Below are 27,529 nucleotides of genomic sequence, written 5' to 3'. Positions count from 1 at the left end.
TCTTTGCATAATTGTAATGCTACGCCTTGACATGTGGAAGAAATAGAGTCTGTCTTAGGCGTTTATCATATACTTGGAAATGTTCTAAGAAAATGCCTAAGGTTATTCTCTTCCCTTTTGGGCCTATTTATTGATTGGAGTACTTATTTTAATTCAAGCTGGTACAATGAATTTTAGTTTTGACTCTTCCCACAAACTAGTTTTGTGATTTGGACAGGGAATTCAGCTTCATCTGTTAAATAATAAGTAGCATTTATATAGAGCTTTACATTTTACTTGGCAATTTTATTTACATTTTGTTTGAATGGAAAGGTTCAAAACACAATTATTTATCTAGGCTCAGAGCTGTGCACTAGAAGTACAAATAACTCTTAACAAATGTAGCTGTTGTTGCATAGTTTGCATATTAGCTGAGCAATGGTGATATGCATGTAAAAAGCTAAATTCCCTTCTGTGAATTGAGTTCTTTAGGAATAGCATAGGGGAAGCACTTAGCTAGGAAGTTCAGAGAGAGCTCCATTCAAGAGAACCCTTTAGCACGTCTTGGAAGTAGAGGTATCATCTCCCTTTAGACTGCAAGCTCCAGGATGGCAGGGTTTTTGTCTTCTTCGTTCACTGTTTTATCTCTGTTCCTAGGACAGTGCCTGGCAAAAGGCATTCTCAGTACATACTTGTTACATGAATGAATGAATGAGTGAATGAGTGAGTTAGAGAGAGGGCAAAGGACATCTTGAAAGGGGAATAATGATCTCTTAAAGTTCCATCTCTAAAAGTCCAATGTCATACGTACTCTTAGGCCACCTAAAAGAGAATGTTCCAGCATCTGTTTTAAATGGATTTACTTTTCTTATGCTTTAATCAATTGCTCAGAATTGTTGCCACATTTTAGTTTGCTGGATCTTTGTTGGGATTATGATGTTACATAACTTTTTTTCCCCCTGGAGTTTTTCTTATTTTTTTCATGTTGAGAGAAGCAGCACATGCCATCTTTATCATTTTGCTAATAATGTCTTCTAGCTTCTTACTAATCTTGTCCGTTTCCTGGAATTTTTGTGATTCTTCTTTGAGAGGACATTCTTTGATGCTTCCTGGCTAATGTGGACTCATTGCTTTTTAGGTCTGCTGTACAGCTGCATCCTTGGAATTTCTTTTCCCTGGACTCTTGGGTTAGTGCCACTGTTTTCTTGTGTATTTCCTATTTCCTTGGTTTTTCACCCCTTTTCTGTATTCTTCTAAACTGACTTCATGATATAAGAATAAGAGGTCAACTGTTTAAGTCCTGGCACATCTGAAAATGTCTTTATTTTGCTTTCATACTTGGTTTGATAGTTAGCTTATGTAGACTTTTACAGAAAAAAAGTTTCTTTCAGAGCTTTGAGAATTTTCCTGCATCATTTCTTCCATCCGGTGTCGCTCACGTTACAGTAATGCCTCTCAAGAGTCTTGTTTGTTTGTTTGTAGGTTTCCTTCGCCGACTCTGGGACTTTTTAGACTTTTCTCTTTATTTTTTCTGACGTTGCTGAAGAAACAAGATATGCCTAGGTGTACATCCTATTTGACTAGTTATGATCAGTACTTAGTAGTTTCTTTCAAATAAACATTTGTGTTTTTCTTCAGCTTGGGAATCATTTCTTTAGTAATTTCTCCATTTTCTTCATTGGCTGGTGAATATCTTCAATTTCATTTGTTTTTTATTTCTCCTAGATTTTCTGTCTTTTTTTCCCTTCTTCTTTTGAGGGATATGGTGAGGGTGGTTTCATCGTTTTTTCCCCCTTCTGACTCTTAACTGGACTTTTAATTTCCAGTTATAATTTAATTTACAAGAACTCTTTGTTTTCGATTATTCCTTTCTCATGACATCTTGATGCAGAGGCATGGATGCGAAAGCTTTTCTGATCACTGTAAGAATGATGAGATTTTGACAAAATTATTCTGTTTCCTGAATCATCTTTTATTTCTTCTGGGGTTATTTTTCACTTTTTCTATTTTCCCTGGTCTTGCCCATGTCAGAGCCCACCCGCTGGATCTCACTGGAAACATTGGGACATGCTTTTGACTGGCAGGTATGATGGGCTAGGAGCTTGCTTTTAGGGACAGGCTTTCTTGAGAGAGAGGAGCCATGCCCTTTCTCCTTTTTTTTTTTTTTGGCCTTGGGATAAATGCCAGAGTGCATGTAAACAGCGTATACAGAGATGGGGATAGGGGCAGAGTAGGAATGAGGAGCCAATTCCTGTTCCCTTTGCTTCTTTTCAGCCTCTTCCGAAAAAGCTAGCCACCTTTTCCACCCCCTTCTCACCCCTGCCCTGTCCACCGGAGTTCTCACTTGGAGCCCCTCTGGGGTTCACTTGGTAACCACTCCTGTTGTTGCTGACCCCTCTTTGTCTGCTCTTGGCAGTGATTCTCTCCATGAAAATGCTCCCAAGTTTATTATACTCTCTGGTCTTGATTCCTTTGTTACTAGTTGATTTTGTTTAAAAAATTCTCTTATCAGTTTAATGAAGTTTCAGGGGGAGGAAAGACAAATAACTAAGCAAATTAACTACAAACTCAGGTTGGCTTTTGAGCCCGAATCAGTGATATTTTCTCCCCCTCCCCTCCACTTGCCTTATGTATATTATATATACTTTCATACTCTTAGGAATATAAATTAATGATTAGAAAGTATAAATTACTTTCAGGAGTAATTTGATAATCTCTTGTAGAGTGAAGGGTGTATGTACCCTAGGATCCATCCAGCAGTTCTCTGTCTGTACCTGAGAGAAATCCGAGCACAGTTATACCGTGACAGTTATACAAGGATGTTGTCACAGAGGAAATTAGATGCAAATTTAAATGTTAATCAGCACGAGAGCCTGAACTAGAGGGTTGCTATTGTTCTTTCAGGCTCCATAATTTTGTAGCTCTCTGGTGAATACAAACTCCGAGAGTAGTATTCTGGCTGAAACCTTTTAGAGTACCCAGTACCCTAGCTGTGTTGATGAGACTGACATGAAAATACCAAATAGATTTTGTGTCTTAAAACATATATAAACCTTCAGCTTTGTACAGAGGAGAAATTTTTAGTATCTACTTCTCTCAAGAGGAAGTAGATTTCTGTAATATTGGCTGGGAACGGGGTGAGGGAACACAAGATAATGCAGAGGAAATTCCAGACTGAAGAGAGCAGCTCCTGAGTTACATACCAAGGGGGCCCAAATTAGGTTTGTAGTTGTTCGTTTGGAAAATAATACAATAGTTAATACAAGAAAGAACTCAGTTTCACATACTCACAACTATAAACCTACTTTTGCTCTACCTTGTGTATGTATGTTCCTGAAGGCTGGTAAAATAAAAAAAAATTTTTAATCCTCACCTGAGGACATGTTTTTTATTGATTTTGTTTTTTTAAAGAGAGGAAGGGAGAGAGGGAAAAAGGGAGGGAGAAAAAAAGACAGAGAGAAAGAGAGAGGGAGAGAAAGAAAGAGAAAGAAACATTAATGTGAGAGAGAAACATTGGTGGGTTACCTCCTGTGTGTGTCCCGACTGGGGACCGAACTGAGCCACACCAGCCAGGATGAGTCAATTTTTAGTTAGTCATCACTTTTTTAGAATTGTGAATGACACTTTAAGGCCATTCTGCTTGGTGAATTCTCACTGACACTGATTCTCAACTCCAGCAACAGACATTTGTTAGATTTTGTAAGAACAGTTACTCATACAGTATTGGTATGTGCCAGGTACTATTGTTCTAAGCACATTACATACACTGAGTGGCCAGATTATTATGATCTCTGAATGCATAATAATCTGGTCACTCAGTGTGTGTGTGTGTGTGTGTGTGTGTGTGTGTGTTAGAGGCCCGATGCATGAATTTGTGCATGGGTGGGGTCCATCCAGCCTGGCTAGGGGGAGGAGACATGGGTGGTTGGCCAGCCTGCCTGCTGGTCAAACTCCTGGTGGAGGGGACAATTTGCATATTGGCCTTTTATTAAAAAGGATATACACTGAGTGGCCTGATAATACATTGATTATTATGCATTCAGAGATTATAATAATCTGGCCACTCAGTGTATATTACTGCATTTAATCATTTGAGCATTGCATGACCATATGAGTGAAGAACTGTTATTGACCCATTTTTTAGATACGAAACTGAGTCATGGACTAGTAAAGTTGATTAGAAGGAAAGAAGGGGTTAAAATTATAGCTAATTGCTACAATTGAACTCAGAGTACAGACTCTGGAGCCATACTAACTGGGTTTGAATCCTGGTTCTGACATGAACTGTGTGATCTTGGGCAAGCTTCTTAACCTCTCTGGGACTCATTTTTTTTTTTTTTTTCATCTGCTAACTGGGATAAGAAGACAACTCTACTTCATTGAGTTTTCTAAAGATTACATATATGTAAATTGCTAGGAACAGCACCTGGCACATAAAAAGCCCTAGATGTATTTGCTTTTGGTATTGTCATCATCAGCCTATCATCCCAGTTTTGTAGATGAGAGTGTCTTTGCATCATGAACATTACCTATGAGATACCTTTGAGAATAATACAAAGGACTGTGGAACCAAGGACAGAAGCCTAGCTTTCACTGTTTGTACTTTGGATTATCTTTGTTAATGAAAGGTAACACTGCATAAGCTAGAGCTTGCATTTATTCATAGGTACAGTGAAAATTTCTTCAATAGAATCAGGCAGCAATTATTCAAAATATACTAGAATAGGTTATCTTAGTGCCCTTAGAATTAATGCCTTGTACATAATAGCCGTTTTAGTAAATGGTTGATTTGTTGTATTTTAAAAATAATGTGTTTTGCCTTTCTCTTAATTATGTACTACTTCAAGCAGATGATTTTTTTTTGTGAAGACACAGATTTTTTTTTTTTTTTTTATTAATTTAAGGTTTTCTTGGAACTTCAAAGTTTGATATTACTTCATTATTAATAGTAGACTTTTTCATATGTGTCTATTTCTATCCCATAAAGTGCTTTCTGGGGCTTATACTTGCGTCTGTGATATTGGACTAATTCATGTTTGACTTTGCCATTCACTTTGTTGCATGTTCCCCCTTTGTGTAACAGATCCTAGTTCATACAGGATTTACAACTCAATATATATTAAGTGCTTTTTTTGTTGTCTTCTGATCTCTTTTTCAGTAATTTTTTCATGTGGGAAAGGATTTTAAAATGTCTGCCCACTGACCATTTTCACAGTAGAGTATCAGTTCTCTTTCTCTTCAGATCAAGGGATTATAAACAGCGTGTATATGTGTATATTTACATATGGTGTACGTAGTGAAAGCTTTCATTTTGAATCAGTAGTTCTGGGACTTTTTGATAGATTATTAATCTTTTTTTTTCTTTCTGCTAGACATCTGCAATCCAGATTTCATGAAAGACAACCTCTCTCTGCCCTTTTGTATATAATAATGGTTAAAATATTCTAGTTATGTTTCCTAATGTATGTACTTTGTGTTGAGTAGATTTGAGTTTCTCTGGAAGAATCCCATACATTTTTTTATTGTTTAAAACCTTGACTATTTCATATTCTTTTGGGAGGGATGAATTAGAATGCTGAGGGGTGGAAGGGAGTTACTGAGTTGCTCTGCTGTTTTTCCCAGTGTTTTTCTCATAGTAAATACCTGAGAGCTCCATTAAATTCTTCTTCCCAAGAAGAAGGGGAGAAATTTTGGTTGTAAAGAAGTTGGAATGTGAGGCTTGATGGATGTGCAGATAAAGTTTTACATAGAAGCTTACATGTTACTTTTGAGATTTAGGTATTTCAGAGATTGCTACTTAACTCCTCAAGTTTCTCTAAACTACTGATTTTTACCAACGGTTGGTTTATGTGATTATATTGTGTGTCATAAAAACTAATGGAAACTGAAGCATTGGAGGAGTTTTATAGATTGAGATACCTAAACGAAATATTAAATACAATTTGGAGTAAATATTTATTAGCTGGGGGAGGCAGTACTAGGAAAATGCAGGAAAAAAGAAGACTTTTAAGAAAAGTCGGCATGCTTCTAAAAGGCTTTCCTTGCCTCCAGTTACTGTTGCCCTTTTGTTTGTGGGCAGGGAATAGGAATAAGCTACAGCGATCTCATGCTGTTGAATATCTGGAATAACTACTAGCATTTAAAAATATATATATATTTTATTGATTTTTTTTTTACAGAGAGGAAGGGAGAGGGATAGAAAAGCCAGAAACATGGATGAGAGAGAAACATCGACCAGCTGCCTCCTGCACACCCCCCACCGGGGATGTGCCCACAACCAATGTACATGCCCTTGATCGAAATTGAACCTGGGACCTTTCTGTCTGCAGACCAACGCTCTATCCACTGAGCCAAACCGGTTTCGGCCTACTAGCATTTTTAGAGTTGGTCTGCTCAGTGGGTTGTGCTTGGTACAAACCTCATTTCCAGGAACTTTCCCACCTTTTGGTATTAACAAGTTTTTTTGCATTAGTTTCTCCTCTTGGTTATATTCCAGATAACCCAGCCTAAACTAACTTAAGCCAAAAAGGGAATTGATTTGCTCATATACCAAGAGTCTTTGCAGGGCTTGTTTCACGGATTCAGGTTGAAACAAATTATTTGAATTCCTCTTGTCCTTCTGATACCTCTGTATTGACTCCACTCAGATACAGACTCTTGCTTCATGGGTACACATGTCTGCTAGCAGCTATCTGGGTCATACCTTTCGAGTTGAAATCCAGCAGTCTTGTACCTCACTGCTTCTGAAGAGGTCCTGTGCCTTTCTCTGAGCAAATTGGTGTGGCCATTGGAATGTGATGTGGTAATTGGCTTTGACATAGGTCATGTGTCCTAAAGCTAAGATGGAGCTGACTAATAGAAGTATGTGGTCTGAGGATGGGGAAGTAGTGATAATATGTTAGCAGGCCCTAGCCAGTTTGGCTTAGTGGATAGCGTGTCCGTGGACTGAAAGGTCCCGGGTTCAATTCCTGTCAAGGGCACATGCCCAGGTTGCAGGAGGCAGCCAATCGATAATTCCTTCTCATCATTGATGTTTCTATCTCTCCCTCTTCTTTCCTCTCTGAAATCAATTTAAAAGCAAAAAAATATGTTAGCAGGAGATAGGCAAATGGATGTTAAAATGGAAAAACACACACACAAAAACACAGGTATTTCTACATGTTTACCAACCATCAAAATAAAATATGTCAGGAATTAATCACATTAAAAAAAAATCTCGCCCTGGCTGGTGTTTCTTAGTGGTTAGAGCATTGCCCTGTGTATTGAAGGGTCATGAATTCGATTGGGCAAGGGCATGTACCTGGGTTTCAGAGTCATTCCCTGGCCTCATTTGGGGTGAGTGCAGGAGGCATCTATTCAATGTGTTTCTCTCATAGCAATCTTTCTCTCTCTCTCCCTTTCTCTTTCTCTCTTCTTCCCTCTCTTCCTTCCACTCTCTAAAAAAAATATAAATAAAAAAAATTAAAGACTCAGATTCCCTTTAAATCAGGGTGGCCTGACTCTGGTGTCCCTGGTCCTTCCTCTTACAAAGATTTTCTCAACCTAAGTAGGTACTGCTTTTCGGGGCTACACTAGAATCTTAAGAGAATGAGTCCTTTTGTGTGGAAAGTAATTATTGCTCCTTATTTAGTGTGTTTTCCATAGAGTGAGATCGAGTTCTAAGTATATTTCTCACATGCCCCTTCACATTCCAAGCAATATCACTAACGTGACCATGCACTGTGGGATTAGACCCTTAGTTTCTCATAGCAATCATGTGCCATGTCTTAATCTTCGATTAAATACATCTTAATACATCACGCTCCATCACATCTTTTCTAAATCCTTTGATTGGATTATACACACTTTTCTTTATGATTTTTTCACATTACAACACAGTCCTCCCAATAGCCTTTCTCTTCTTCTACCTTAACTAAGTAAATTAGGCTTACAAAGGCATTTCGTTGGCTTCCCTTATTGGTACGCTGCCCAGTCTTCACCTTAGTTGCTATTCTTCTTGGCATCTCTCCCAGTCCTGTTTCTTTTTCGTCAAGTCAAGCCTACTTTCATGCACTTTATTTCTAAATTGTACGTTCTTCTCCTGGCAGACTGCCTGTCATTGCCTGATCCTTAGCGCACCATGGCGGTGGTCGTTGGGAGCAATGAGGGGCAGTGGAAAGAATGGTTCCTGAATGTGGAACCAGAAGAGAGCGTCAGCCCCTGGGTTGTTACTTAGTAGCTTTGTGACCCTGGGTGCATTGTGTAACTCCTCTAAATTTCAGATACCTAATCCTAAAATGGACCTGATATCGTGTTACTTTCCTTACCCACCTCAGTGTTTTCTTGGGAGGAACAAAGATGAGCGTCTGAGCAGTTTGTAACCTGTACAAATGTAAATTGTGATTTTATTACTATTACAGCTAAAACTTTAAGAAATGGTAGTTTTTATTTAGTAGTGATCTAAGAATTTTATATTTGTTGAAATAGTGCATCTTCTCTAGTATTAGAAACACATACTAAAATTCATTGTGCTTTATCCAGTATAGTCCAGTTTAACTTTAGAAAATTAAGAAATATGTGTAAGTTAATTTTCTAGTAATGGAAAATTATCTAGAAATAATTTTATTTCAGTTCTTCAATTTTAGCAATTTTAGATGGAAGTCTTTGAAAATTATTTCACACAATTCTCTATACATTTTAACCAGAATATATAAACCCATCCCCTTATATTTATATAAAGTAAGGAAAAAATAAAAGTAATAAGAGCACATTGTAAAAATTCCAAATGGTACAAAAGAGGAACTTAGTGTCTCCACTCATTTCTAAATTTTACTTCCTTTGGGTAATGTTAGTTAACAGTTTCCTGTGGCTTCTTTCAGCACACCTGTCTGCATATGTTGTTTTATACAAGGGATTTATACTATATGTGGGGTTCTATTCTTTGCCTTTTAAAAAAACGTCTGCTATATCTTAGCTCTCTTCCCATTCAATATTTACAGGTCTTTCTCTGTGTGTGTACATAATGTGTGTATGTTTTTTAAGAACTTTGGAAAAAATAAATTCCAACTTTTCAGTTTTTGTTTTTATAACCAATGCAGAAAATATTTGTGCATATGTATTGGCATACTTGTGTTGTTATGGTCATTGCATAGATTGTGAAAAATTATTGGGTTAGAGGACCTAAGCTGTATGTTTTTTGTTTTGTTTTTTTAATGCTGGGGCAACTTGAGTTTGAATTATGAAAGAAGTATGGAATTTCCTTTGGTATCTTTCTTCTTTATTACATGCTCTGCCTACTTCATCTTCTCTAATTTTGTCTAATTTTGCCTAAGATGTTTATTATTAATTCCACCACAGAAATCTCCATTGGGATTTTGGGCATAGTTACAAAATGTTAGCTACTATGACGACTAGCTGCTGCTTCTGCTACTACAATTACTATTACTGTTACTACTATAATGATTTCATTATTATATCCTCCATACTGAACTTCCTAATTTTAGTCTCTGGCTGAGAGTCTACTGTCAGAGTTGTTCAGATATGATCAGATCTTTCCACTTAAGATTTTGTAGGTATAGGCAGCAGAATTTGGCCCTAATCTACCTTCACATTTTGCACTATTTCCCCATATTCAAAGAACTATTCAGTAGTACTGGATTTCATACATTTTAATGCCCTTTGCCTTTACACATTCCTAGTATTTTCTTTCCTTTTTAGTCACCTGATGAACTTTGTTCATTCTTCAAGAGTCAGCTCAAAAGTCACCTGCTCTGTGAAGGCTTCTTAGAGTGGGGGAGAACTGGGTGGTGAGATCATCCAGGCTGGCAGGAACTGCATCATTCCAGGCCTGGCTTGAACTTCATTTAAAGAATACTAGTTCTGGTGCACAATCAGCTTTAGGAACTGCTGTCCTGGAGTGTCCTATAGCTAGTGCTGTTGTTGCAGGTATCACTTAGTATTGTAATGTTTTGTTCCTGTGCTGCTAAATTCTGAGCACCACGAAGGCCAGGGCAGTGTACAAGCTCTTTGTAAATTCTTGTTACTGCCTACTTCCCACGGTCGTGTTCAGGTGTTAATGAAATGATATCTGTAATGTGGCTGATATAGCAAAAACTCAGTAAATCTAAGCTGTTGTTGATGTTAACATTAGCATCACTGATAGGTAAATCCTGACTCGGGGAATATACAGGTTGATTCTTGAAAGAGGCAAGATCTTATCTAGGCCTTAAAAGACTGTGTAAGGACTGTATTAGTGAATTTTGATCAAATGGTTTTCAAGACTTTATGAAAAGTCATTGTGAAAGTTGAAACTTAAAATTTTATAATGAAATATCCATAGTTCTCTGTCTCAGGCACTTGAAAAGATGAAATATGCCTCTGTTTTTTTGTTTTTTAATATATAATAGACACTATGCATAAAATCAATGCATTACTTTATATGCAGAAATAATGTCAAAAGCTAAGTGTAGCTAAGATTGTCAAATATTCATTTTTAGAAAGTGAAAGTTTTAAATTTTGTATGAACTTAAAAAACATCAATTTGTTTTTACTGACATAAGAACATTAGGGCAGTATGTGTATTTTAAAATAGCTTGTGCATGTGCCCTTGAGACAAGTTGGTGGGTCCATTTTTATCAAAACCATATACACAGAGACATATTAAATGTATCATATTATTATACTAATCATATGACTCTAGAGACAAAAGTAACCAGAGGACTGAAGCCTATCAAAACCATCTTTTTGTTTTTGTACAATGAGATTCTTTTTAAATTTGCCAGTGAATTCATACCAGTATTGGAACCAGATGTAGACTTCCGTCTTTTAATATATTAGCTCAGCTATAAAGTCTCATTTTTATCCCTGATTACTGAGTGCTTCACTCTTGGTTTATTATCTCTTTCCCACCCTCTTTTACTTATTTATTTATTTTGTTAAGACTATAAAATGTGATTCAAATGATTTTAAAATGACATTACCCTATTTGCACAGTGGAAGAAGTGAAACCTGTAATGTATTGAAAACAACCTAATTAAATACACAAATGAAATTCTTCGTTGTTAAAAGTTTTCATTGGAAAGGATTCTTGATAGATATCATTAAAAGAAGTGTTAGCTGAGGGTTGAGAATGGGTCTAATTTTTCATCTTAGGACTGAAAACTTACATTGCCTCCTTCTATAAAAGCAGAACCTCTTTCCTGTGTTTTTTTTTTTTTTCTTTTTCTTTTTTTCTTTTTCCCCTAGATGTTTTCAGTATAAACTTGACCATTTTGATATGGTTGGATATGGGTCTATCTGAAGTGATGAAAAGTCTTAATTATAGAAATGAAAAAGATACTCCTTTAAATTTTATATACTATTGGGTATAAGCAGTTCTTTCTGTTGTGAAATAGAAATCAAGCCATTCTTGGTAACTGGCTGTGTTTATATGTAAATGAATTTTTAAAAACACTTAAAGGTTGTTTGAGAAATAAAACTGTATTTAGGAAAATGATGGTCAGCTGACGACATAAACTTTGCTCCCTTTCTCCCTCCCCTCCTTTCTTTAAAACAAAAAAGAGTCTAAAATATATGAAATAAACATCTAGATCAAGGCCTTCTGAGTCCTGTCCAATTCAAATTCCTGTCTCCTTCCTTTCTCAGTCTTCTCCATTTGTCATACAAAATGCTTGTAGGGTGGCTTAAATGTCTATATATATATATATATATATATATATATATTGCTTTTATACGAAGTTCATTTACAACTATTGATATTTCAGAGAGACCAGGTAAACATTTATTTCTCAAAATCTGATAAGATTTACCTGCATTTTGGCACTTAGAAGGCTGAAATTTGGCCTATCATTTTTTATCATTTTTCATACTTTAAAGAAAATGGGCCTTACTTGATTTCTGAGTACAATTCCTCACTATTATATTGGTAGTTTTTCCTTTTTCTGGACAGTGAATTTTTTTTTTTTTTTTAATTCAAAGCCCAATTTAAATGCCACTCCTTTTTCCTTTCCAAATTAATTGCTGTCACCTGTGGTTCATACTAGTTTACTAGATATTTTTTTAATTGAACGTAGATTAGGTGCTCAATAAATGCTTCTTTCAGTGAATGAATGTTATCTAGAGCCTTTGGAAAATAATTGTGCATTCTTAGGTCATTTTTACACATGGCTTATACTCTTCCTGTCTGCCACATGTGCTGTTAGTACTCAGCAACATTGTGACCCATATGGGATAATTTTATAATTGATCCCTCATTGTTTTAATTTGCTTTTCTTTGATAATTAGTGCAGTTTAATGTTTTCCATGTATATTACCCAGTTCTATTTTTAGTTTGGTAAATTGTGTGTTCATTTTTTGCCTGTTTGCTTATTGGGATTTGATTATTTTTCTGAAGATTTATGTGAACTCTATATAGTCTTAACTAATTCTATACATTAAAATATTTTACTATATTTGCTCTGAATACTTTTCTGAGATCTAAGTTTACAGATTTTATATAGACAAAACTTATAAATCCTCATAATTCTTTGTTTGCTTTTTGTTATAAACTATTCTTCCTACCTACTGATTTGGTACTTTGATTTTCTTATATTTTTATTTAAATATTTTTACAATATTTAAATCATTGATCAGTGTTTGTGTTTGTGTTAGTGGGATTAAATATGTGTTTTCAATAAAATACTCAGAAAGCCACCTATCATGTCCTCAGTTAAGGTTATTTTTCGGGCCAGGTGAGTCTTCTTACTTGCAGAGTTCATTAATCGGTATACTTGTTTTGTTTGACTGGTACACAGTTTAAAATGATGTAAATTTGAATGCTGAGATGAAATAAGCACCCTACGTGGTATTATTTTACTACTTGTTATGGCTGCTATCCATTATTACTGTTCTTGACCAATGGTAGCTGTTCTGGTTGATTAGTATTATGGCTGGCTACTGTTCTCATTAGACATTGCCTTTACTGATTGCCAAATATTTTGAATATCACTCTTGGACCACTCCCTATTTTCTTATATTGAGACCAGTTCATACATTTATGTCTGTGACATCTGGCAAATAGACGTACAGATCGTAGAGCCAGAAAACGTGGGCTTTGTCATTTTACAGTAGTGTGACATCTGATAGACCACTTAATTTCTCTAAATTGTTTCCTCATCTATAAAATGTTTCTGTTTACTTAATTGAGTTGTGAGTCACATAAAATACCCTTTATATTTGTAAAGTAATATAAAAATTTAAGATATCTGTTGTAGAAAATATTTCTTCATTTGGTTATTGTTTAAATTATTTATTGAGGGATAGAAACCTTTCACTTAATAATTGAAGTTAAAAGTCTTAAAGTACAGATACCAGAGTTGAGCCTTTATATTCAAGTGGATTGTTAAAATACTACCATCGCACAAATAATTTTCAATCAAGACGTATCCATGTATTAGTATGAATGACTGGATGGTGCATCACTTTTTGATGAGGGCAGAATATTAAGTGACCCCTGTAAGAGGCACTCCTGTAACTCCAGCACCCTCTGTCTCACTCAGCCACAATCTCTGCTGGTTTCCACAGCCAGACGTTGTGGGACCTTCTCTTCCTGCCACTGGAACCCTGGAATGGGGGGCCTGGTGTGGATGGGAATCTTCTCTCCTTACAACCTCCGCAGCTGAGATACCTCTCCTGACTTTTAACTGCCACACGTGAATGTAGGACCAGCCCAGCCCGCGCCTGTGCCCCTCCTATCCTACTTGATTTGGCTCTTTTTGTCCTCAGTTGTAGGATTTCTGTTTAGCTAGACTTCAGGCACTTCTGAAAGATACTTCTTAGTTTTTGTAATTTTGATGTGGTTTCGGGCATCTTGAATGGAAGCTTGTATTACACTCTTTTTTTTTTTTTTTTTTTTTAAATCAAATTATCATCAAATTATTCCTTCCCCTAGTAAGCTCTGTGAGAGCAAGGACAATTCATGTTTTGTTCACTACCTTATCCCCAGCAACTGCTGTAATTTCTGGCATGTAGATGTTGCTTGGTAAATATTTATTGAATGAGTAACTGGCATTCTGGATCATTATCTATCAAGTAAGATTTTTAGATTATCACTGAGGAGTGTATGATTAAGAGATGGCTTGGAATTACCATAAGGTGTTTTAATTTGAAAAGGGTGAGGCAGAGTTGACACTTTAGGAGTTAACAGAAGGAGGTCCAGGTTTTTTCTTTCTTTTTTTTTAATGAAGAAAGCACATTTATCCAAAGCTAACACATTATTCAAAAGTACTGCATACACATAGTCATGTATACTATAGTTATGATATTATATGTTGATGTCATATGCAAATATAAGCCATGTTCCAGTTTGCTTAGGGATTTTAATATGGTCAGGGCTTTAAAAAATCGAGGTGAAATTAACACAACATAAAATTAACCTTTTAAAAGTGAACAATTCAGGTGTATTAGCGCATTGACAATGTTGTATAATCATCACCTCTATTTAGTTCTATATAAAATATTTTCATCCTTTAAGCTGTTCAAACCATTTCCCCAGCCTCTGGCAACCACCACTCTGCTCTTTTTCCTGTGGACTTGCCTATTCTGCATATTTCATGTAAATGGAATCATAAATACATGCCCTTTTAGATCTGGCTTCTTTCACTTAGCATAATGTTTTTGAGGTCAGTTCACAGGATAACACATGTCAGTACTTCCTTCATTTTTTATGGCTGAATAGTTCACTGTATGTATATATTGTAATTTGTTTAATCATTCATTTGTTGATAGTCATTTCAGTTGTTACTAACCTTTTGGCCATTGTGAAGAGTACTGCTATGAACATTTATGTTTGAGTACCAGTTTTCCATTTTTTTGAGTGTATAACTAGAAATAGAATTGCTGGGTCATATGGTAATTCTATGTTTAACTTTTCTTTTCAGTGTTTTGACTAACTAAATACTGTTTTCCATAGTGCTGTACCATATTGCATTCCCACCAGCAATGTATGAGAGTTCTAATTTCTTCACATGCTTGCTAACACAGCTTTCTATTTGTTTTTATTTTTATTATAGCCATCCTTGTGGGCATGAAGTGGTACCTTGTTGGAGTTTTGATATGCATCTCTTAATGGCAAATGATGATGATGTTTAACATCTATCTTTTATGTGTGGCCATTGGTATATTTTTGGAGAAATGTCTGTTCAAGCTTGTGTCTCCATTTTCCTAGTCTGTCTCTGACGTGTTCATTTTTTCAGTTCTCATTATTAGGGTCAGAAATCCATGGTGTGGGTGGGTGAGGAATGCCCTGGCTAGAAGTAGGAGGAGTGTTTTTAGTACTTCATGAAGGAGTCTCTTGGCAATCCACCCTTCACCTTTCATCTGCTTTATGTAAAGCTGTTGGTTTTTATTTTCATCAGGAATGGGTTTGTGCCCTGGTGGGTATGGCTCAGTGGGTTGGCTGTGATCTTTCCTTGCTGTTCAATTCCTGGTCAGGGCACGTTCCCTTTCTGTCTCTCTAAAGATTAACATTGATTTATTAAAAAGTGCCCTATTTTAAAGAAGAAAGAATAGGAAGCATCAGAGGGAAGAGAGTCTGAATTCACTTTTTCAGGACAGATAGCTGCAGTATTGCTACCTCATCGTTAGAAGATGTGGAAGACACTGGTATCTTAGGGTCCTGTTGATTTGGGGGATGTTATGTGCTTTAGGAATGACATTTATAATATTGAAGAAAGGAGAAATTTAATGATGAAATTTTCTTTCATTAGTAAAGTGTGTAATTAGAATGACAAAGATTATCAAAGAAACAGAAGAGGTTCTCAGACTTTTACTTGGAGCCTTTTCCTGGAGGTTCGATGGTCATCAGAAAGGAGTGCTTATTACCCTGCTCTCTTGTAAGCGGTATTTCAATCAGGGTTTTTAAATATTTCTTTCCAGTTAACAGAAGATGAAATTGCAACTATTCTTAAATCCACTTTGAAAGGACTAGAATATTTACACTTTATGAGAAAAATACACCGAGATATAAAAGCTGGAAATATTCTTCTCAATACAGAAGGACATGCAAAATTGGCTGATTTTGGAGTGGCTGGTCAGTTAACAGTAAGTGTAATAATTTTGGAAATACTTTTGGCTTATATGTCGGTTTGATAATGTCTAAACTTTAATAACTTTTTGGGGGTATGGAAAGAAATGTGTAAGTTCATTGTTATAATTAGAGTATTTTTTATTAGTTTTATTTACAACTTAAGAAATGTTGAACAAATAGGAAAATATATGTAATCATTGAAATGATTAAGTGTTCAAAAAGGAAAGCCACATGGGTTAATTTATGTAACTTCCCTTGTTATAGTTCTGTCTTTAATGACGATAGTGGAGGTAAATTACTTGTGGACTCAGTTATTTTAGTTAATATAAAATTCTTAAATCTGTCATGTTATAACTAGCTGAAATTTTAGGAAAAATAGTCCATTTCATCTGTAATCTACAGTATTGAGGCTTTCATATATATAGTTTTAAGAGTATGCTGGCGAACAGATTCCTCAGTATTTTTGTACTAGTATTTATGACTACGTAATGTTTTTGCAGGACACAATGGCAAAACGCAATACTGTGATAGGAACTCCATTTTGGATGGCTCCTGAGGTAATTCAAGAAATAGGCTACAACTGTGTGGCTGACATCTGGTCTCTTGGCATTACTTCGATAGAGATGGCTGAAGGAAAACCGCCTTATGCTGATATTCATCCAATGAGGGTAAGAAAATGATGGTTTTTCTAAAAATGTCAATGCTGTAGCATTGCAGTGTTGTGATGTCAGTGTAAAAATATAAAGTAAGTTAAATATGTTCATCTGAATTTATGTTCTGTGCAAAAATGGTAAAATTAGCTGTCAAAGAATAGTGACAGTTAACTTTCTTCTACATCCTTAATTGTGAGAAAAGAAGTGAAAACTATATATGCTCTCTACAATACTGTTTCCCTCCCCACAAGATATACCTGTAAAATTTCCCTGACTTTTTCAATAGAAGAAAGAGTTGGTAAGTTCACTACATTCTTTAATTCATTGTCTTCTCCAATGGAGAAGTGGAGGTATTGGAAGAAATCAGTTTTATCTTTTCTACTCACCTTACAAATTCTGCTGTTGTTGTTTTTAAATCCTCACCGTAGAATATGTTTATTTATTCAGAAGGGGGAGAGGGTAGGATAAACATTTCCTCCCATATGTGCCCAACCGGAATCATGGGATGCCGCTCCAAACAGCTGAGCCTCCCTCCCGGCCAGGGTGCCTGTCTTGTGTTTTTGTTTCTCCCCCTTTTCTTCTCTTGTCTGAGGCTAATGCAGCATTTTTAAAATTTTGATTTCTGATATCGCTGTGTACTTGTTAGTAAATTAATCTTATTTCTTTAGTTAGTGTTTAGTGAGAAAACGTAATGTCTCTTTTATTGAATGTTATATGCTCTATGAACACATTTTCCAGGATAATTTTTGAATTTGAAGTACATACCTTGCATATTCAAGCCTAATTGCCTATGCTTTAGGGTTTGTGATAATACAGTTTTTACATTTATTAGTTTGTGAATCTCAGTTTATTATAGATTAGTTTATTTATCTTTGTAAACTTATTGCCCCCTAGTGGCTGTAGTCACCTCAAGAAGAAGGGATATTAGAATGAAGGGCAAAGAAAGAAAGGGAGAGAGGAGTGTGTGTGTGTGTGTGTGTGTGTATGTGTGTAAAGAGAGAAGATGGTGTCCGGGTGACTGGAGAAACGTGTGAAGTAAGTAGTTGGGAGGAAAAATAATGCAGTATCTTAGTATATCTTGAGAAGATATACTGTAATAAATTGGATATTTTGTAATTATTTCTGATTTGCAATGAATAAATTGTAATTATTTCTGATTTGCAATGTCATTACGGATTGAATTTCAATAATAAAGGTACAGTGCACTATGCCTAAAATACTAATAAATTTCCTCCCACTTTACAGAGAGTTTTTTGAGTAATACAGTGGTGTAAAATATGTATTATCCTCTTCTACTTCCTTTGCTAAGATGAAAAATAAAAACAACATGAACTTGTTGAATAACTTGAAAAATATGTACAAGGTCAGCATAATATTGATTCTCATTCCTTATCTGATTCTCTTATATTAGTTATCTTTGGTACTTTTAGTTAGAATGATTTTAGGGTGATCCTCCAACTAGGTGTATTTGAGTTTGACTTTGTGAGGTAAACGAAATTACCCAAGGCAACCTAGCTAAGTGCCAGAGCTGGGACTTATCCCAGGACTTAGACTGTTACTGTTCTGCTTCCTCCTTGTATAAATTTTATTTTCCCATTCAAATAGTCTCTCTAGTGTAGGGGTGTCGAACTCAGTCAGAGAAGGGGCCAAAATCTAAAATCCAGCCTAAATCGCGGGCCGAATGGTTTACTGAACAGTCATAAACTGACAATGTCATAAACTGTAAACTGACAGCAGAGTGCAGTGATGACAGCGCGGTGCGGGCCACATTGCAAGGCCTGGCGGGGTGGATTTGGCCCGCGGGCAATGTGTTTGACACATGTGCTCTAGTGGATAGCAAAGCATTGTAATATATGGCCCTACTTTCCAAGATCGTAAAATGTCACTTGACAGTTTGATTTAACAATATGAAATAGTAAGAATATATTTGAAGGTATTATATCTCTTCGTATTCTATCTATCTAATCTATCTTTTAATCAGACTTTCTAGGATGCCTTCCTCACTTTTTTTCTACCAATTGAAGTTATGCCCATTTTTTAAGTCCCACCTCAGTTTTTATTTTCTAGTATACTCTTCCTTGATAGTTACGAAGTTGATTTCTTTTGTCCTTTATAGTTTGTGTATAAATAACTCTTGACTCTACAGTTCTTTGGCTATTTTATCAAGTGTTGCCTTATGCGTTTCTAAGCACCATATGGTTTTAAGTTGCTATGTAAATTGTTATTATTTAACTTACGTTATGTTTGTGAACTACCTTACAAATTATACTGTGAACTGCAAGTCTTGGGAAACTATCCAGATCACTTTGCAGATAGAAGTTTTCCAAAAGTTGAATCTTCACTTGAAAGCTCAGATTTTTATCATTGTAAACAAATACTACGGTTTTTCTTGAAATGATAAATTGACTTGGTTCATTTTTGAGAAAATGTCTTGTCAGATAACCAAGTTTGAATAGCTGTGGTTTTTTTGTCAGTTATTTTTTCAAGTGAAATTGGTGTTCCTTGAAAAAATAGTTACAGCTTCTATGGCTTGCCGTTCAGTCACACAAATGTTTTTCTTTGAAATAAGTATTGTTCTGCATGGAGCACATGTGCATTATGTGTATTTCCCATTTTGTCACAAAGAATATTAAAAAGATATCAGTAAATTTAACAATATTTACTGCTTCATCAAAGTTTGAACAGTTTGGTGAGGGTCAGGGTGGTAGTGGATGGGAACATAAAAGAAAGCTGAGGAAGAGAGAAACAAGATGGTGAAGTCCCAGCTAAAGATGGAAAGTGGAGGTTGTAGTGTTATCATTCTTGGCTTGCCTCTAGGAATGCTCAGCCATGGAATGGAGTGCATTATGGTCTTGACCCCAGGTTTGGGTTGTAATGAATGAGTGTCTTAGAAGGATGGGGCTACAGTGCATTTAAGAATACTGTTCAGAGGATAGTTGAGGGTTACCAATGGGGTATAGTCTAGAGAGGAGAGTATAAGGAAATGCAGGGATCAAGGAGCTAGACAGTGTTCTTCACTTTTGCTGCATAGCAGTTCCCTGGGGAGCTTTGGAAAGTTTCTGGTGCCTGAGTCCTACCCCACACCAATTAATTCAGAATATCAGTCTTTTCAGTGAGGTTAGAGAGCGGATAAAGTTGTAGTTAAGGTATAAGAAAGCTGGTAGGATATCAAACTCTGATCAGTGAGTGAAATATTGAAGTTTTCTTTTTAAATTAAAATTTATTCTTAAACAGGTCAGTAAAATAAATATTTTAATAATTTTAATGAGTGGGTTGGATCAAGTGGATATTTAAAAGATTATGTTATTTGTTGAGATGACACAACGTCTAAGTGGCAGCACTGAGATATGAGCTCAAGCTAGTCCATGTTCTTGCCAAGGTACCAAAAAAATATCTTCCGTGTTTTCAGGTGACCCTGAAACAATGTGGGGCTTAGATGTAGTTGAAAATTTGTGATTCTTTCTAAACTTAACTACTAATAGGTTATTGTTGATTAACACATATAAATAAATAGTTGATTAACATATTTTGTATGTTATAGTGTTTATACTGTATCTTTTTTTATACTGTATCTTAACAAAAAAGTAAGCTAGAGAAAAGAAAATGTTATGAAAAAATCATAAGGAAGAGGAAATAATTTCACATATTGAGGAAAATCCACATGCAGTTGAAACCTGTGCTGTTCAAGGTATATCACATCTGTATGCAAATGGAGGAGTGGCCAGCAAAAATAAGAACTCTATCAATCATATTATATCATCATTATAATTATTAATTTAAAATATAAGCCTTCTGAGTTTGTTCAAGAGGGGAAGGAAATATAGACAGATTTAATTTTTGTGTGTTTTGTTCCCCATTTACTTTTTGGTAGCAATATAGGCTTATGAGATAACCAGTAGTTGACAAAGTTGTCACAATAGAATGAAGAAGTGATTGACGGAAAGACTACTACAACTGATGGAGTTAAAGAAAGCTAGTTCTTTTAATATAACTAAAGGATATAATACAATTTACTGCATAGAGATGGCTATCTAGAACAGGAGGCTAAGTTAGGATGTTGGGGGCCAGCTTCCCTCACCTCCACATCCTGAGGTGGGGTGGCGTGTCCAGCCACTGTTGATATTGCCTAATTGGAGTAAGGATCCTAACTAGTCTATCTGAAATTACCCTTGGCCATTCTCTCTAGGATGTACCTCTTTCTGCTATGCCTGCCCTCTAGATCTATATAAATAGGAACAACTCCAGAACAGTGATGCTGACTCCCAAGACTGAATGAACTAGGAGTTGGTTTCCTAGTATTTTTTCAGACATACCACCCTTTGAGTATGTCCATTCTCCAGGCCTGCTTGAGAACCTTGCTTGCTTAGGCCAGCAAGAATTTACAGGGAATTGCTACTGCCTGAATAGTCACTAGTTAACATTGTGCTTTTTACTGATTAAGCTTTTGAAAGACATATATTTCGAGTATCAGAGCCAAAGGGATGTGAAAACTCAAAGTAGATTCTAAATTAGAAAAGGAAAGTAATTATATTAAGTTGGAACTTGGCGGTTAATTGAGAATGGGTCTTTTGAAGGTGTTAAGGCTGAGGTAATTTGTTTTACGTGCCTTTAGTATGTCATTTTATCAAATATTGATACTTTAATCATTCCTGAGAGAGAATAAGAGATATTTAGAGTATCAATATTCAAAGAGGAATTTCCTAATAAAAAGAGCTATTAAAAATACTGGATTTGTTTGATGGCAAGGGATGAACTAAATTTTTTGGTTTTGATAGAACTTTCTCTTTAAAAGAAACATTTGTAGTTTATGCAAATCAAGTCTTTATTGCAGTAGATAGTCATAGTATCTGTGTAGTGAAGGACACCGATGAAGTACACACTAAAATATGTAAAACTTTCTAAACAGAGGACTGAAAATGTGCTTATAAATTTTTTTCCAGCTGTTAGATTAAGATTAATGAGTAATGGCAAATGGAAGTAAATATATCTGCTCAAAATGTTAACTGAAACAAATTTTATTAAAACCCAGTTTATTTTTACAAATTAAATATGAAGTCACCAAATTAATTTTAGTAAGTTAAATAAATAAAATATTAAACAAAATTTAATTTTGAATTCAGTTAACCACAGACTTCTGTGGAGAGCAGGTTCCTCACCCCCTTAGGAAATATAATTATTTAAAAAATCAGGAAATGAGTGACTAGCATCCTTTTTCTAAATATCCATCACTGTATCCCTCCATCAAACCTAAGCACCCCAATTGGTAGTCCTTTGGGAGGCCTTTGGGTCAGATAGTTTTCACTCTCTGTTTATAACTTTTAGGTCTACAAGTAGAGGATTACTTATTTGTAGTTAATTATATCCTAAGGGGTGGGCAAAAGCAGGTTTACAGTTGTGAGTAAACCTATTCTTGTATTATATGTTATTCCATACAACTATAAACCTTCTTGCCCACCCATATATTACTTTGTTTTATGCAATAAATGTGTTCTGAACTTGTATAATAGTTGTAAATCAGCATTTTAAATTCTTTGATAGTATTTTAAAAAATAATTTTAATGACACCTTCGTAATGAGACTAACACTCTTGAACCTTATGTGCCATGTAATTGTGTACATTTTTATGGTAGGATATAACGATTACCACTCACACAAAATTTAGTCATTAATATTAAAATATTATTGATCTAGTATTAATGTTAAAAATGGAAGAAATGCATATTTTAATGTGGAGGCAGGGAAGTCAAACTCTGGGTCAGTTGGGTTGTTTCTGCTGTTCTGCACTGGTTTATTCACATCAGAGAAAGTAAATGTCATTTAACTATGGATTTTTGGTTTTTGAAGACAAGTACCCTGACATTTTCTTTCTGTATTCTTTTACTCCTGTTCCTCTCTCCTTTGTTTCTTTCTATAAATATTTAGTGCACATTTGTCATGCACCAGTTGGACTTTGAGGATGTAGTGGTAAGCAGAAGAGACATGTTTCCTGTTCTCTTGGAACTTTTGAGTCCAGTGCAAACTAGAATTCTTATGTTAGAATTCTGTGGCTCTATAGGGGTAGATATATATATATATATATATATATATATATATATATATATATATATATATATATATATATAAAATTTGGAATATAAGACCATACATACACCGTTATAACTTTATTCAATTATATGTACATATGATACAGATTACATGGGATCCTGTGGCTATAGGTGAGAATTTTATTACCTTGTCATTTCATATATCACTTGTGTTTTTTTCTTGAATGTATCCTCATCTTTCTTTTTTTCTCCTCTTCTCGTTCCTGCATTTACTTCCTTTGTTCCCCCCACTGGACATGAATGCTTACATACCCCTCTTCCCACCTTAGCTTTCCTTTATTTTCATATTGCCTTTATGCTTTCCTGTATATTTCCTACATTTTTCTGCTGGATTCTTTTAGGTGATAACCTGATTCTACTAACCACACTTTCAGATCAGAAATAGCCAAGGATCTAAAGGAGTAGGCAAATTGGATCATTTCAGTACTACTTTCAGAACATATGGTTTTTCACTCTATTTGAAAGTTAGGTTTTTCTGCCTTGCGGTCCTAATACATGTGGGAGCACTAAGCATTCCAACCCCTAAATTGGGGATTAAGGTTTATTACAGAGACAGTTTCAACATATTTCTGTCCAGTTGGAATTATTATTTTTGAAGAGATGAACAAGGAGGAGAACAGTATGAACAGATCTCAGCTTCTCTTGGTTGAGCATGCTGAGGTGACCCCGGAGGGTTTTACAGGGAAGATAAATTCCCACTGCTAATTTATATTCAAACCTTACTACTATTGATGTTGCCAAGTGCTTTGTTTGGTTACCATTGAGGAAACAATCATCATTTTCCTACTGACATACAAATTACATGAATATAAATGATAGTTTTGGAGACATTTTTATTAAGTACTGTATTGCCTACAGTAAGAATCATTGAGAAAGAATTACACTAAAATACATCTTTGTAAGATTTTAATGTGGGATGCTGACAGAGACAATATTTCTCTGTATTTGCGTGGGAGCATTTAAAAGGAGACCATTTAAGTTGATTTATTAATTATTATAAGGTGGCATTTCATTTCAGGCTCTTTTGACTGTGTTCACAGTATTGAATAGATTTCACACTTGACCCATTTTTTTGTGTGCACACACAACTGCTACATAATACATAAAACAGTATTATCTTTACTATGTAATCTGCCTTGATTTCTGTTCTATCAGAGTCATGTTTCATTGTCTCTCTTTTTATTCTGTTTCATTAAAAATATAGGTGGTTCAAATCTGTTCAGTTGATTCCATGATCAGTATTAGTTTGTAACTTGCATTATAGAGAAAAAAAATCACTAAATCAGGCTTTAGAAGTTCTTACTTCAAGTCCTGAAACAATTTTGTTATCTATGAATTAGTTTTAAAGCATTTTCATATGTCGATTTCTGCGAGTTCCATAAATGAGCAGTAAATATAAAATGGTAGCTATATAGATACATTAAGTAGCCTTATGAAGTTACTGTTCAAATCTCACATAGTGACAATAATTTAGTTCAAGTTCTTGCAGGGAGTTCCTAGTTAATAATATTTGCCATCGCCACTTAAGGAGCTTTTGGGTATGAAAAGGATCAGTTGCTTTAACATCATCTGATGTTGTTTTAGGGGACCCAGTAGAGTTGGAGATATTGGGACTTTACACAGTACCCAGAGGAGTCTGTTGCCAGCCAAGCGAGGTTGCTGACAGCTTTTAAGCCCTTCTTGTGGCTGCTGAGATGACTTCTTCAGCCTTTATTAAAAAAAAATAAATAAATAAATAAATAAATAAATTAAAAAAAAAAAAAAAAAAAAAAAAAAAAAAAAAAAAAAAAAAAAAAAAAAAATATGGAAACAGTGAACCCATGAGGACAGAGATACAAGTGGACTGACTCTTTTCTAACCTCAGATCAGACTGATATACGATGTTTTCTGCTTCATTTTCACTATAGATCGGCCCCGTGATGGAAACTGTGATTCAAAGGAGAGTAGAATGAGCTTTCTCTGTGGCAAACAATTCAGAGTTAGTGGACCCCCAGAATTTGCATTTAAATATTAGTGTTTGTGCAGTTGTGGATTTTTCTGGTACTAGAGGTCAGAATTTTTATTAAATAAAAAATAGGGACTCCTTAAAACAAGGGTTTTTTGACTCAAAAGATTGAAAACTGTGACTCTCAAAATCAATGACCCTCAAGGAAGTTTCTTATTATGTTGCATATTTAGGTTTTGTTTACCGTGTACTTGATCACAGCACATCACTGTTCTGTGTTTTATTCTGGGGACAGATTAAATATGTATGTATATGGCATCTATGATTCCCCTCCCCCCAAATATTCTTTTACTTCTGGAAAGGATCGTTTTAGATCTGCTAGCTACTGTCCAAAGTTCCTCATTCTACTGATTTAAAAAAATCTGAATTCTCACATCACCTTTTTTTTTTTTTACTTTCTTATGGCACTTTTAAACTTACTGTGTATTATCTTAGTTATTATGTAGTCTTATTTCCCTTACTAAATCTAGGTGTGTTTCATTTCAGCTTTGTGTGTCTAATTGAACCTAACAGATTGACTTATACATAAGAGCATCCAATAAATATTTCTGTTCACTATATGCTCAGTTCCCTTTCCCAGCTCAAAGATACTTCTCAGGTGTTAATAGTGAAATCTGGCAAGCTTACATTCTTCTTTCTTACAATAATAAATTTTGTATTTATAATAGTTTAAGAGTTAGTGAAATAAACTAAGAAATGAAAGTAAGTAAATAGTAACCAAATACAACTTGAAAGGCCTGTCTTAAATTTTAAATTGATATAATCCATGTACCTTTTCTTTTGTACTTTAGATCCTATTCCCTTGTTGAAGGAGATCAGAAAGACTAGTGTGAGCACTGTAAAGTGTTGGCTTCTGGACAGTAGCTTTGGTTTGCTAATCTATATATATAAAAGGCTAAGCAACCATCCAACCATCTGACCAGTAGCTATGACATGCACTGACCACCAGGGAGCAGACGCTCAACGCAGGAGCTGCTGAACTGCAGAGACTTGGCAATGGCGGTTTTTGTGTGATACACCCCAGTACCAGAGAGGAGGGAGGCCAATTCTGGGGTGTGTCACCCGAGAACCGCCCTCTCTCACTCCAGGACCCCTCAGGGGATGTCAGAGAGCCGGTTTCGGCCCTATCCCACAGGCCAGGTTGAGGTACCCCACCTGTCGGAGGGACCCCCTCTCACTCCACAGATGTGCATCCAGACACCAGTGGGATATAATTGTTAAGGCTTGTTGAAGACTTACATTTTAACAGCATGTGTATAGGCTTACTATATTGATCTTACTTAAATTTTGTTTTGTTTTTAAACCAGCCATAGAAACTGTTTAGACCTTAGCTGGCATTTATTTTAGAAGACAAATATCTACAGTGTATGTGTTGGGAGGTTGGAAAGCAGTTATTGACTGAAATTTCAAGTGTACTAGTATAACATTTAAAAATTTAAAATATTTGGAGGAAATGCTATCTACAGCAAATTTGACTTTTGAAATTATGGCTGGAGAGACATTTAAAAAAATGAAGATCAATAAGGCTGACTTTAAAATATATGAATATTAGTTACATTCTTGCAGAATAGAATTCTGTAGCTGTCTATAGAGGACTATATTAATCACAGATTAATGATTTGATTATGTTAATTTAGTTTTCAATAAACTTTTACATAAATACAATCATCTTTATTACATCTGTGATCATTTAAATAGCCTAATTACATGTAGTTGTGCTATGTAATGAAAGGTAAGGGATAAATGATCAGAGGTGACTGTAAGCATTGCAGTAAGTGACTTACATACTGAAGGTCACCATTGTAATTGGAAGGTTTGAGAATCTTTTAAATTCTGTAATCAAATGAATGATATCAAAGGGAGAAGTAATTTAACATAACAATTGTGGCTTATACTGAACATATGTTCCTGTTAATAAGTTGCATTATGGTCTTTAAGGAATTGTACATAGTTAGTACATTTTGGTTCATTTGATACCCACAGTTTTTCTTAATTTTTATTAGTGAGTTGTTACAGTGGTTAACAAGAAATACACAGATTTAAGTTGCAATAGTTTTCCCAGGGTTATATGATCTAACTTCACAAGCTTCTTGGACATATGTAGATGCTTTTCTATTTTGCTTTAGTTATGACATACAATTGATATAGGCAAGCATGAAAGCTTGGTCAAATTTTCCCATTGCTTTTTCTGGATCTCGCTCAGGTTCTGTGGTATTTATGTAGAGCACAATTTTGTTATTTGGGAATGCATGTTGAAATTATCATGTGCACTATTTTGCTGTAGGCCTGTTGGCACTGCCACAAAGGTAATACACTGCCAGTAGGCCATTTCCTTGTCGGCTGCATTTACAATTTAATAGAAATATTACATGACTTTTTAAACAAGTGTTTTGGCAGGGAGGAAATGGCAGATTCCATACAAACAAGCGTAGCTTCCTTTCCTTAACCACACTCCAGCTACTCAAGAAATTGTACTTAGTTTCAAGTTTGGGGGTTTAGGGGTTGAATGGGAAGTCAGGTTGAAACAGGAATGACATTGATATTTACTATAAAATAGTTACGTATTTTTAACTGCTGGGTTTTATTATTATATAGTTTCAGTGAGTGACAACCAATATATTTCTGGATTAGAGCTGAAGTTATATTTACTATGCACTTCACCTGACTGGGGATATCTGGTTTTGATTGCTTGAAAAGATCAGGGCCACCAGATAGATTCTAAAATGACAGTATTGGTTTTTGTAGG

At 35.3% G+C, this 27,529-nt stretch overlaps 1 protein-coding gene across 1 annotated transcript in view; it reads left to right on the top strand.

Moving 5' to 3' along the window:
* STK3 (serine/threonine kinase 3) overlaps positions 1-27,529 on the top strand; it is a 192,811-nt gene that overhangs the window by 33,104 nt on the left and 132,178 nt on the right. The window contains exons 5-6 of the mRNA XM_084864579.1: positions 15,871-16,035; positions 16,522-16,689. Coding sequence (XP_084720705.1) covers positions 15,871-16,035; positions 16,522-16,689 — 333 coding nt within the window. The remainder of the gene's footprint in view (positions 1-15,870; positions 16,036-16,521; positions 16,690-27,529) is intronic.

Source organism: Pipistrellus hanaki, assembly GCF_964339955.1.
Source record: "Pipistrellus hanaki genome assembly, chromosome: 17".
Classification (NCBI taxonomy): domain Eukaryota; kingdom Metazoa; phylum Chordata; class Mammalia; order Chiroptera; family Vespertilionidae; genus Pipistrellus; species Pipistrellus hanaki.
Note: the sequence above shows the minus strand (reverse complement) of the source record. Positions and strands in the feature narration are given on the sequence as shown.